Below are 12,795 nucleotides of genomic sequence, written 5' to 3'. Positions count from 1 at the left end.
AAGGACAACCTGCAAGAGCTATGGCTGACCCAAGGCCATTCCAGCAGCTGCAAGTGGAGGAGTGGGGAATCAAGCCCGGTTTTCCCAGATAAGAGTCCACACACTTAACCACTACACCAAATTGGCTCTCACCATTTCGCCATGCCAGGTGGCAGCTTGGACAACGCATTTCAAGTTAAAGTTGTTTTCTTTCCACCTCTCCCTCCCGCATCTATTTGCCTGCCTGTCTTCCTATCCTACAGCTCTCAAGCATCTGATGTTCATGTCTTGTGGCTCTCAAACGTCTGACATTTGTTCTGTGTGGCTCTTACATTACGCAAGCTTGGCTACCTCTGGTTTAGGGCCTTAAAGGTTAATATCAAAATTCGGTATTCAACCTAGAGCCAGTGCAGCTGACATAGCACTGGCTGGATATGTGCTGTTGAGGGGGAGTCGCAGTAAGGACTTAGGCCACTGCATTCTGGACCAGTTGTAATTTCCGGGTCAGTCAGTTAAATGTCTTTGATTTTAAATGAATGGACAGTGTGCTTAAAGGTGTGTGGCTGTCTCTTGATATGCCCCTCTTTCTGGCTCTTTCTTTGTGCTGGGGGATGGAAGACAGACAGCGGTGTCCTCCTATCCCCTCCAGGGGCTTCTCTGGGTCAGCAGCATCTTTCTCCCCTCCCCCAGGAGCCGGCAGTGAGTCAGCCAGCCAAGGAAGGAGGCCAGAAGCCCTGTACCAAGACCGAGTCTCAGGTGCGAAACCATGAGCAGCGGCTGGACGCGATTGTGAAGAGAGCCACGTTTGAGGAGAAGGTGATGAGCCGTCGAGAGGGGGGGGGGGGCGGGGGCAGGGCTGCATCCCCTGAAGGGTGGTGATTTTTGGCATTGGACTAGGCCTTGGGTCCGCAAATTTTTTTAGAAAGTGGGTGGAGCAGATATAGTTTTTGACAGTTCCTGAAGGGGTGAGCAGTGTCCAGGTCTCCTGGCCCTTTCCTACATGCCCAGTGTAAGGCGGGTCACCTCTTTGGAGTCAAGAAAGAATCTGCCTCTGGGCCAGATTGGTCCAGGGATCCCGGAGGTTTTTTGCCTTCCTCTGGGCATATGGCAGGAATTATTGGGGGAAAGTAGCTGTGAATTCCCTGCTTTGTGCAGGGGGTTGGACTAGATGGCCCTTGGGGCCCCTTCCAGCTCTGTTTCCACTGAAGATCTGTCAAACGAGTGTCTCTTAGCTAGCTCAAAACGTATACTTGTGTATCTACATGGACGTATTTTAAAACAATGCCTTTTATGAAAAAAAAAACCACCGTTAAACCGCGCTTCTGCCTGAAATGCTACAATGAGAACTGAGCATCGACTCGCAAAAACTCCTGCCCCTCGCAAATTTTGTTCGTCTTCAAGATGCTCCTGTGTTCTGTTACAAACAGGCTGACACAGCCACCCCTCTTGATCTAGCTGCAATTAGAGTTAGCACAACCCACCCACCCACCCCCCAAAAAACATTTTGTGGTTGGCTCCACCTCCTGCAATAGCCATTTTGTGGTTGCGCCCAGGGGTGGAATTCTAGCCAGAGGTCTCCATCTCTTGCAATGCAGACAGTGTGCCATTTGTGGCAACCTGCCACCATGCTGGTTTACAGACATGGTAATCCCCCCCCCTTTGCGGGGGGAAGCTTTGTTTAAGGCACAGGTGTGCCTTAACAACTCACTTGTTGTAAGGGTCAGATCAGACATAAATGAGACCTTATCATGACATGCGTGTCATAAATGTAATGCCAAGTAGTGGAGATATAAACTTTACAAAGGACACAGACAAACACAAAAGATTTTTTTTTAACTTAACAATATTTTGTTTATTTCACCATCTCTGATAACTGACAGCTCTTGCTGTGAATTATTGAATCAAAATCGGGAGACAGTGTCTGTGCTGTAGCAATCTCGAGTATGCTGTTCAGGTTCTGGTTCAAGGGTGTATCTGTGAGATGCAAACCTACTTTTGATTTATTGACGTCCATTACAGAAATCTCGTGGGCAATGCTTTAAGGCTAAGACCCAACGGAAAACATGAAATGGCTGGGCATTGTGAGTTTTTGCACAAACGTTGCTTCGCGTTCTTGTCAGCCATTGGAGAAAATAGAGAATTAGTTCTGTAGCTCCTGTGTGATTGAGCAAGCCTGACAAAGCAAGCTGTGAGGCAGAAGGAAACAAGTGAGGGAGGGAGAAGTAGCGAGTTGCTCGAGGGCCTGATAGGAGCCTTCCAGGGGCCTGATCTGGCCCTTGGGCCGCATGTTAGACACCCCCGGCTTAAGGGCTTTTCAGGTTACGACAGAGCCTGAAGGCCAGGTCGTGTGCCGCAGAAGACTCAAAATAAATTGGCTCTTCTCTGAGCTGGGTTTCCGACTCGCAGCTCTGCTGTCCCAAACTTTGGCCCCTGCCAAGGACAGCGACAGTTCCTAATCTAGCTTGGCCCTCTTTGCACCCATAATTCTCTCTGAGGGAAATCACCTTAATAGGTCAGTTCAGGAGCGGGGTGGGGAGCAGACTTCCAACAATCTGGACTTAGTTTTCCTCAGGTTTCCTCACCCCGATAACCGGGGGTATTAAACATTTCTGAAAACCTGAATAACACAAACCTCACTCCTCTGTTGTCTAATTTTTGACATGTTCCAGGTGAAACGAAAAGGGGGGGGGGAGTGTTTTTGTCCAAAGTCAGTGTTTTCGGATGGTCAAAGAATCCACTTATCCTAAATCCATGATGGGGTGACTAAGCTCAAGATTTGGGGTTGGCCCGCTTGAGGTCCAAAGAGACTCCAGGACTCGTGGAAGGAACCAAATGGAACCTCCTCAAACTGTGTGGGAAGGAAATGCCCCCCCCCAAAAGTGGGCCTGTTACATCCTCTCTCCTCCCACTTATTGGCATACAAATGGGAACCCACAAAAGCAGCTGAAGACCCAGACGGGGGCCAAAACGTTATGCTCACTGCCTCGAAACCCCCTCCCCTTCACAGCTTCTGTTCCTTTCCACAGCCAGAAACCGATTTCTTTGGCCGTGTAGTTGTCAAGAAGACAGTGTCTGCTTCGACAGGTAGGTGTGTTTGGGAAAGGGGTGCGATGTCAGCCTGTATTGAGAGATTCTTTAGCCCTTCAGGGAACAGATTTCCCAAGATTTTTTTGTTGCCGGGGCAACCAAGAGGTCCCCAGCCTTTTTGAGCCTGTGGGCACATCTCTGAATTCTGATATGGCATGGTGGGTACAGAGACAAAATGGCTGCCTCAGGGGGCGGAGCAAGCCACAAAATGGCTGCTGCAGCATCCCTTCAGTCACACAGTGTAGATCCCTGTGCTAAAGCAACATTTTTAAAGATCTGCACAGCCAATCAGAAGCCCTGTTTGCCCCCCCCACTTCCTAAAAACACTTGAGGTGCCAGAAAAGGTATCAGTGGGGGTGCCAAGGCCCTAGTAATCCAATTACACAGAATAGTTACCTCTTGTCTGGCTGTAGTATAGAGGGTTTTGGAGCTTAGACTTTTGTGTCTAAATTAGTGAATTTGTGTGTAGCACTATCACCTTATAAAAATAGCGATCAGTTCACCAGCGCCGCAGTTTTAGAATCTTATTGTGCATGAATTAAGAGCAGATCCTGTGCTTTTTGGTTACAAATGTCCCTACCTCCTAACAGCCCCAGCTGTATCATGAAGGCCAGACTCTCACCCCTGAACTGTTGTGCTGTTCTGTATGACAGAAGTTGCTCCTTTAAAAAAAAAAAACATTTCTCCTTCCAGGAGCCAACAAGGGGCCTGAAAAAAACACAACTGACAAACGAGTTGGAAGAGCTGTTGGACAGAGCGACGTCTGGTTCCGGTTTAATGAAGGCGTCTCCAACGCTGTCCGGAGAAATATTTACATTAAGGATTTGCTGTAGCGGTAGAACACTCCGATTTGTATATACAGCTCTTCCCTCTTCAAGAAAACCCAGGTGTTTTGGCATTGTGGCAAGAAAAACGGACAATCACCTCACTCTTTTGTATCTCATTTTTTGTGTGTGTGTAAAAATGATGAATTGGAAACACACGTGTAGCGTTACTTTCTTTATTCAATTTATAAATGCATCACTTTCCCTCAGCTTTTGACTTTTAAAACTGCAAACGCGTATAATCCTACGAGATACAAAAGAAAAAAAAAGTACAGAAAACCATTGCAATGTTTTATAAAAGTTTTGAGTTCCTTTACAAGTTTCCCCAAAAGACAGAGAGAATCAGACAAAATAGGTTTACGGGAAGGAGTAGGATCTTGCGACTACCGGGGCTCAGTTCTCACACTACTTTGTTTCTTGTTGCCGATTCCTCCATCAAAACGAGAGAGAGCCTATGATACCAAGGTAGAGGGTTCACCCCAAGCTGTTTCGGCCTCCTTGGACAAGAGCTTCCCAAATTCTAGGCCCTTCCAAGAAGAGAATCTCAGCTCACCTTGACTCCTCCCCCTTTCCCTCCATTTATGGACAGTGACATCACCCCAAGTGAGTTTGCGCCAGGATTCCCCCAACACTTGAGCGCGGGAGAAATCGCAGATACATCCCTCTCCCCCCCCCAAAAAAAAGCTCAGCCCCATTCCTGAGGATTTGGGGGGTGGGGGTGGGAGAAGTCTTTGCCACCCTCGCAAAGGAGGAAGAAGAGGGGGAAATCAAGTTTAGCCCTAGAGGAAAGCCAGCAATAACTGGGTAGTGTGTGATTCCGCCCTCATGCCTACTTGAGCATCAAAGGGAAACCATTGGGGGGGGGGGGGCAGGGTTAGAGGAGGATGCATTTCCCTTTCTCCACCCAGGGGTTGCTCTTCATCAGTTCTGGGTTCAGGAACGGGTCGTTTGGAATGCCGTCTTCTATCCACTTCAGGAATCTGGAAGGGAAACCAAAAAAAAAAATGGGCTTTGCTTCGTGGCTTTACAGATCTTTGCAAAATGGTGCCAGGTTGCATTGAGGGAGGGAGGGAATATAAACAAGGAGAGACAGAAGTACAGCAGTTTTCTAATTTTGCCATTCACCTCGAGTCTCAGTGAGAAAAGCGGGCTGTAAATAAAGTCAGTAAATAAAGTGCCCATGGTTAGCTAAACCGATCCAAGGGAATCCAAACCGTAGGGTGGCCCCAGGGCTAGACTGTCCGTTTGTCTGAAAATACATCCCCCCCCCCCTTGGTAGCTATAACTAATAAGACAGCCTACACAGACTCTTGACCCGACCAGGGGTGGAGTTCTAGCAGGAGCTCCTTTGCATTTTAGGCCACACACCCCTGATGTAGCCAGTCCTTCAAGAGCTTTACAAGGCTCTTTTTTGTAAGCTCTTGGAGGACTGGCTACATCAGAGGTGTGTGTGGCCTAATATATAAAACAACTCCTGCTAGAATTCCACCCCTGGACCCGACCCATTACAACTATCCTAGATACACAAAGTCACGTGTGCTTTGAGCTGCACCAGGACACAAGAAGAAGAAGATATTGGATTTATATCCCACCCTCCACTCCGAAGAGTCTCAGAGCGGCTCACAATCTCCTTTCCCTTCCTCCCCCACAACAGACACCCTGTGAGGTAGATGAAGATATTGGATTTATATCCCGCCCTCCACTCCGAAGAGTCTCAGAGTGGCTCCCAATCTCTTTTACCTTCCTCCCCCACAACAGACACGCTGTGAGGTAGATGAAGATATTGGATTTATATCCCGCCCTCCACTCCGAAGAGTCTCAGAGCGGCTCACAATCTCCTTTCCCTTCCTCCCCCACAACAGACACCCTGTGAGGTAGATGAAGAGATTGGATTTATATCCCGCCCTCCACTCCGAAGAGTCTCAGAGCGGCTCACAATCTCCTTTCCCTTCCTCCCCCACAACAGACACCCTGTGAGGTAGATGAAGAGATTGGATTTATATCCCGCCCTCCACTCCGAAGAGTCTCAGAGCGGCTCACAATCTCCTTTCCCTTCCTCCTCCACAACAGGCACCCTGTGAGGTAGATGAAGATATTGGATTTATATCCCGCCCTCCACTCCGAAGAGTCTCAGAGCGGCTCACAATCTCCTTTCCCTTCCTCTCCCACAACAGGCACCCTGTGAGGTAGATGAAGATATTGGAGCTATATCCTGCCCTCCACTCCGAAGAGTCTCAGAGCGGCTCACAATCTCCTTTCCCTTCCTCCCCCACAACAGACACCCTGTGAGGTAGATGAAGATATTGGATTTATATCCCGCCCTCCACTCCGAAGAGTCTCAGAGCGGCTCACAATCTCCTTTCCCTTCCTCCCCCACAACAGGCACCCTGTGAGGTAGATGAAGAGATTGGATCTATCCCGCCCTCCACTCCAAAGAGTCTGAGAGCGGCTCACAATCTCCTTTCCCTTCCTCTCCCACAACAGGCACCCTGTGAGGTAGATGAAGATATTGGAGCTATATCCTGCCCTCCACTCCGAAGAGTCTCAGAGCGGCTCACAATCTCCTTTCCCTTCCTCCCCCACAACAGACACCCTGTGAGGTAGATGAAGATATTGGATTTATATCCCGCCCTCCGCTCCGAAGAGTCTCACAGCAGTTCACAATCTCCTTCACCTTCCTCCCCCCCACCAACAGACACCCTGTGAGGTAGATGAAGATATTGGATTTATATCCTGCCCTCCACTCCAAAGAGTCTCAGAGCGGCTCACAATCTCCTTTCCCTTCCTCCCCCACAACAGACACCCTGTGAGGTGGGTGGGGCTGGAGAGGCCTCTCCCAGCAGCTGCCCTTTCAAGGACAACCTCTGCCAGAGCTATGGCTGACCCAAGGCCATGCCAGCAGGTGCAAGTGGAGGAGTGGGGAATCAAACCCGGTTCTCCCAGATAAGAGTCCGCACACTTAACCACTACACCAAACTGGCTCTCCTTTCTCATTTCTGCAAAGTGGCAAACTTTCCGCATCTAGAAGAGGAAGGACAATGGGATACGCGGAGAGCTGACCTCTAACCAAGCCTACTCTGGTTTTTGCAGTTTCACCAGGTTTTGCCTATTCCGTGACAAAGTGATCTTTGCACGCATGAGGACTAGAAACTTGCAGAGCTTACGGTTAATGAAAACAGATGTTCTCTCCAAGAGCTAAAATCATGCACCCAATACTACCGTGTCCCACACTACCCCTCCCTCCTGCATATGTGGAAAATAAGAAGCCCCATTAATAGGAGAGAAGGGCTTGTAGGCAGACTCACTCAGGGATGGTTTTGGAAGACATTTCCCGTTTGTAAGCCAGCTGGTACTTAAGGCTTTCAATTTCCTTCTTCCACTGGGGGGCTTCCCATTCGTCCATGGGGGCCTGTCTCAGTGGCTCCGCTCGCCAAGCACGGAGGGACTGCGGTCGTCAACCTGGATCTGAAACCAAACCAGAATGATGGGTTAGAGCCACAACTTTGAATTCGTACATTTTAGATCTTTACCCTGGCTAAAACATCAGCAGATCTTCCACAGCTGGGTAGGAGACATTAAGATCCTGACGGAAGGGTGGCACAGCAAGGAACTGGTGCTAAGAGAGGTGCCGGCCGCCAGACGTAATAATCATGTTAATTTCATTTTGAAATTCAGCCTGAAAAACAAAATGAAATTCACATGGATTATTATTTTTGTATGATTCCATGATGTTAACATGCAGTAATGTGTCATGTTTTTTGTTAGAGCCCACACCACTGTGGAAGATTGAAAAATTGAAATGGAGTAATAAAAACCCAGGATCTTCAAATGGACTACTTGGGCTAAGACATATTGCAGCAAGGAACTCTGTTATTTGCCTGGTATCGGGTGTTTTTTCTAATTCTGCGTGAGACAGGATGCTAGACTAGATGGACCCTCCCTGGTCTGATCCAGCAGGTCTCTTCCGATGTTCTTACGAAGGCCTCGGCCTCTCTGCCCTGTTGTCTCACCAGAGGAACTGGCTAGCCACAGTGTAAGACAGGATGCTGGACTAGATGGACCGCTGCTCTGATCCAGCAATGCTCTTCTTGTGTTCCTATGAAGGCCTCGGCCTCTCTGCCCTGTTACTGGCCCTCCAGAGAAACTGGTTGGCTCCTGTGTGAGACGGGATGCTGGGCTAGATGGACCCTCATGGGTCTGACCCAGCAGGGCTCTTCTGATGTTCTTCTCAGGGGAAGGTCTCGGCCTCCCTGCCCTGTTGTTGGCCCTCCAGAGGAACTGGCTAGCCACAGTGTAAGACAGGATGCTGGACTAGATGGACCACTGCTCTGATCCAGCAACGCTCTTCTTGTGTTCCTATGAAGGCCTCGGCCTCTCTGCCCTGTTATTGGCCCTCCAGAGAAACTGGTTGGCCTCTGCGTGAGACAGGAGGCTGAACTAGATAGACCAGTGGCCTAATCCAGGAGGGCTCTTCCGATTTACTTATAACGCCACAGAGTCAACCCTTCGAAGCAGCCATTTTATCTTCAGGGGGGACAGTCGACAAGAGATCAATCAAAATAGTGGGAGATTTCCAGGTACCACCTGGAGGTTGGTAACCCTGAGCTAAGGACACTCTTCTGAACTCTGACGCAGGCACAATCTGGGTCAGCCAGGATCTCCTGTCCTTTGATTTGCACAGTTTCTCTGGAGGCATTAGCATTTGACTATCAAATCCCTCTAAATGCTTTGGAAGGGGACGTGCGGCAGGGAGGGTCCAGCGGCTGCTTTTGGCTTGATGGAAATGAAGGATTAGATCTGGATGCAAATCGCTGTCTGTCGGGAGTGGGGGGTTCGGACTATATCCCAGGTGCTCTGGACTCCTGAATCAAAGATGGACCGTTTCGGCAGCCTCCGAACCTGGTTCTCAGGGCACGCCTGGTCATTGCAACAGAGAGTGTCGGGCAGTCATCTGGGATGGCAAAAATCCCTTTGGCCTCCCAAGCCGAGCGGTTCATCGCTCCGTGTTTGGACTGTGATGGCTCAGACTGCAGGTGGGTTTTCAGCACAACATTCTGCCGTAAACAGAATTCTGTTCGTGAAACTTCATGCAGGACATTAAAGTACCTTTTCCCAAAGTATCTTGGGTGACCAAGTCTGGGAATCTATGACAGGATTTTGCCAATAATAGACTGCAAGGAAGGTCCACGTCCTTTCTCTGTTGTGAACGCCCATCTTGTGGAACGCCTTCCCAAAGAGGTCAGGAAGGCTCCCATAAGAACATCAGAAGAGCCCTGCTGAATCAGACCATCTTAGGTCCATTTTAGGCCAACGTTCTGTCTCACACGGTGGCCAGCTAGTTCTTCTGCATGGCCAACAACAGAGCACAGAGGCTGAGGCCTTCCCCTGATGTTGCCTCCTGGCTCTGGGATTCAGAGATTTAGTGCTTCTGAATGTCGAGGTTCTCCTTAGTCACCATGGCTAGGAACCACAGATAGACTTCTTTTCCATATATCTATCTAAGCCCCGTTTCAAGCTGTTTAATTCCTGTGGCCATCACAACATCCTCTGGCAGTGAATTTCACATTTTAATCACGCTCTGTGTAAAGAAGTATGTCCTTTTGTCCGTCCTGAACCTCCTGCCCATCGGCTTCACTGGCTGCCCTCGAGTTCTAGTCTTTGGGGAGAGGGAGGAAAAGTTCTCTTGGTCAGCTCTCTCCACCCTGTGCATAATTTTATAAACCTCTATCATGTCCCCCTCTCCTTGGTTGTCTCTGAAAAGACCCAGAATCTTTTGCCTTTTTTCCACAGGGAAAGTGCTCCCGTCCCCAAATCGTTTTGGTCGCCTCCTCTGTACTTTTCCCAGCTCTGCAATGTCCTTTTTGAGACCTGGTGATGAGCACAACTGCCCACACTATTTGTCTCTGCCTGCCTCTGCGTTCCCACCCTCCCCTTCCTTGATAGCCTTCCATCGAAGTGCTAATCATGGCTGACGCAGCTTAGCTTGCAAAGTCTGATGAGACTGGACTAACCGGGGGCATTAATGACACCTTAATTATAAATCAAATGAGATTATTTTAACTCGGGGCCTCTGTTTGGCTCTTTCCGCACCGAACTTTCACTGGAGAAAGAAAGGGGGGGGGGGGACACACACACACACGGCATTTTTGCACTGAATCCCACTGGTCTTAAGAACGTAAGAGCGACCGTATTGGATCACGCCAACAGTCCGTGTAGTCTGCCCTCAGAAGGCCTATAAGCTGGGTAGGAAAGCCAAAGCGCCCCCTTCTTTTTACCACTGTGTCTTAAGGGGGTTACTGCCTCTGGACATGGAGATTCCATTAAGTCCTTGTGGCTAGTAACCATTAAGAACACACGAGAAGCCATGTAGGATCAGGCCAATGGCCCATCCAGTCCAACACTCTGTGTCACACAGTGGCCAAAAAAACCCCAGATGCCATCAGGAGGTCCATCAGTGGGGCCAGGACACTAGAAACTCTCCCACTGTTGCCCTTCCCAAGCACCAAGAATACAGAGCATCACTTGCCCCAGACATAAAAACATAGGAGAAGCCATGTTGGATCAGGCCAATGGCCCACCCAGTCCAACACTCTGTGTCACATAAGAACATAAGAGAAGCCCTGTTGGATCAGGCCAATGGCCCACCCAGTCCAACACTCTGTGTCACACAGTGGCCAAAAAACCCCCAGATGCCATCAGGAGGTCCATCAGTGGGGCCAGGACACTAGAAACTCTCCCACTGTTGCCCTTCCCAAGCACCAAGAATACAGAGCATCACTTGCCCCAGACATAAAAACATAAGAGAAGCCATGTTGGATCAGGCCAATGGCCCCTCCAGTCCAACACTCTGTGTCACACAGTGACCAAAAAAACCCAGGTGGCATCAGGAGGTCCATCAGTGGGGCCAGGACACTAGAAGCCCTCCCACTGTTGCCCCCTCCCCAAGTACCAAGAATACAGAGCATCACTGCCCCAGACAGAGGGTGCCAACAATACGCTGTGGCTAAGAGCCACTGATGGACCTCTGCTCCATATGCTTATCCAATCCCCTCTTGAAGCTGTCTAAGCTTGATAAGGCTGCCATAAGAATTTGAGTGATTCCTCTTTAAAGCCTACTACCACAGTGCCCAAGACTGCATCCTGCGGTGCTTAGTTCCACGTGTTAATCACTCTGAAGTCTTGCATTTTCTCCTGTCCTCAATCTATTCCTCAGCTACTTTGGTATATGCCCCTGAAGTTCTGGCAAGACAGGAGGAGAAAATATCTTCTATCAACCTCCTCCACCGCATGCAGAGTTTCATGAACGCCTATCACGTCTCCGCTGCCCAAATGCCACAGCCTCTCCCCAAAGGGAAGGCGCTACGGCTCCCTGGCAGTCCTTTTCTTCACCTTCCCCAGATCTCCAATATCCTGTTTGAGATCCGAATTGTCCACAGTATTCCAGACACAGTTATAATATTGGCGGCTTTGTTTTCCATCCCATTTGCTAGCTTCCCTCTTCTCCTGCCTACTTGGGATTTCTTTGGGTTCTGTCCGGCTCCTATCAAGGCCCAATTTGAGGATATCCGAGCAGTTCGTCCAACTCAATACAACACTTTTCTTAGTCTTCACAGGAACAGAATCTTACCTGATCAATCTAGATCTTGCCCCAGGGGGAAAGAATCCTGGCCTCTCTGCACTGCAGCGAAGAGACTTATCCTTGGCACAGAGGGCGATTCACGGCATTCAAAGAAGCAATCGCAGGCATGATTTGACTGAAATTTGCATTTTGCTAATAGTACCCAGTTTAGGGCAGAAAGCAGGGGTAAAGTGTAGATGATTGGGGAAGGCAATGGCAAACCACTCCATCAAAAGTCTGCCAAGAAAACGTCATGTGACGTCACCCCATGATTTGGAACAACTCAGTGCTTGCACAGAGGACTACCTTTACCTTTTTACCTTTTTTTAGGGCAGAAAGATGCTGTTGCTTGGATAAGATTTGCCTCTACTCCCCCTATTCTATTCCTGTTTTCATTTCTTGATTTTTTGAGGAAAGAGTGAGACAGCTGATCACTTATTATGACATTATTATTATTACTAATCACACATTATTACTGTAATGATAGACACTCGTAATATATTATGACAATTTAAAGAAATTCCTCAGGAAAATCAGAGCAATTCTATACTTCTCCTTTCAGACCTCCCTAAAGAAATAACTCGTAACATTAACAACATTTCATATAATAGCATGGGCAATACAAAAGCAGATGGTTACGCTTTTTCACATAATTAATCTCCCCTCTACTGTAAAATGTGTACCGGAATTTTCGAATATTGGATTATAACAGCACATATAAGTCCTCTTTGTTAGTCTCGATATGGTACATGGCCATTTGCATTGTTTTTATTAATTTTTTTGTTGATCTTGTATTGAAATAATCCGGAGCAGACTTTTAAAAACACACACACACCCCTTTAAATTAAAAAGGGAAATCAGCAGGTGCATTAGCAGGTCTTTTCTTCGTCATCTGCTGAATTATTACTGGGATGTTTCCGTTATGCCCTATCCATGTCTTTCTCCCTTAGATTCGGCAGCCTTTTCAGACCTAGATCCACCTTCTCACCTGAGAACCATTTCTGTTTGTTTGTTTGTTTGTTTGTTTGTTTGTTTGTTTGTTTGTTTTTAAATGCATCCAGTCTTATGGCTTTTTCTGTTTCTCTCCCGGATGTTGGTCCAATGTTAGAAGAAACAACAGAGCCAACTATTGGGGCAAGGGGATTTCTCGCTTGAGGTCTTCAGCCAGAGGTTAGTCAGCCATCTATCGGGGAGACCCGGTCTTTGGCTTTCCTGATTTGAGTAGTGGGGTTGGACCCAATTGCCTCAAAGGATGCTTCCAACTCAAGAACTCTCCAGGTAGGGAGA

General features: G+C 48.4%; 2 protein-coding genes across 2 annotated transcripts in view; one reads left to right on the top strand and one right to left on the bottom strand.

The window, feature by feature from the left end:
- The window catches only part of CHTF18 (chromosome transmission fidelity factor 18), a 37,536-nt gene extending 33,488 nt beyond the window's left edge, over positions 1-4,048 (top strand). The window contains exons 20-22 of the mRNA XM_060260892.1: positions 670-795; positions 3,006-3,063; positions 3,760-4,048. Coding sequence (XP_060116875.1) covers positions 670-795; positions 3,006-3,063; positions 3,760-3,899 — 324 coding nt within the window. The 3' untranslated portion in view covers positions 3,900-4,048. The remainder of the gene's footprint in view (positions 1-669; positions 796-3,005; positions 3,064-3,759) is intronic.
- A 60-nt stretch (positions 4,049-4,108) lies between these two features.
- Positions 4,109-7,352, bottom strand: GNG13 (G protein subunit gamma 13). The gene is made up of 2 exons (XM_060260891.1): positions 7,196-7,352; positions 4,109-4,870 (listed from the first exon to the last, which is right to left on the bottom strand). The coding sequence occupies exons 1-2, from the start codon at positions 7,291-7,293 to the stop codon at positions 4,765-4,767; spliced, it is 204 nt and encodes a 67-aa protein (XP_060116874.1). The 5' UTR covers positions 7,294-7,352; the 3' UTR covers positions 4,109-4,764.
- Positions 7,353-12,795: the final 5,443 nt, after the last annotated feature.

Source organism: Heteronotia binoei, chromosome 20, assembly GCF_032191835.1.
Source record: "Heteronotia binoei isolate CCM8104 ecotype False Entrance Well chromosome 20, APGP_CSIRO_Hbin_v1, whole genome shotgun sequence".
Lineage (NCBI taxonomy): Eukaryota > Metazoa > Chordata > Lepidosauria > Squamata > Gekkonidae > Heteronotia > Heteronotia binoei.
This window is presented reverse-complemented; position numbering and strand designations above follow the sequence as displayed.

Coding starts and splice junctions, on each gene's coding strand:
- GNG13 (XM_060260891.1), bottom strand. CDS start 7,293: ATGGACGAATGGGAAGCCCCCCAGTGGAAGAAGGAAATTGAAAGCCTT. Junction 4,871..7,195: donor TCTTCCAAAACCATCCCTGA/GTGAGTCTGCCT, acceptor TTTCCCTTCCAG/ATTCCTGAAGTGGATAGAAG.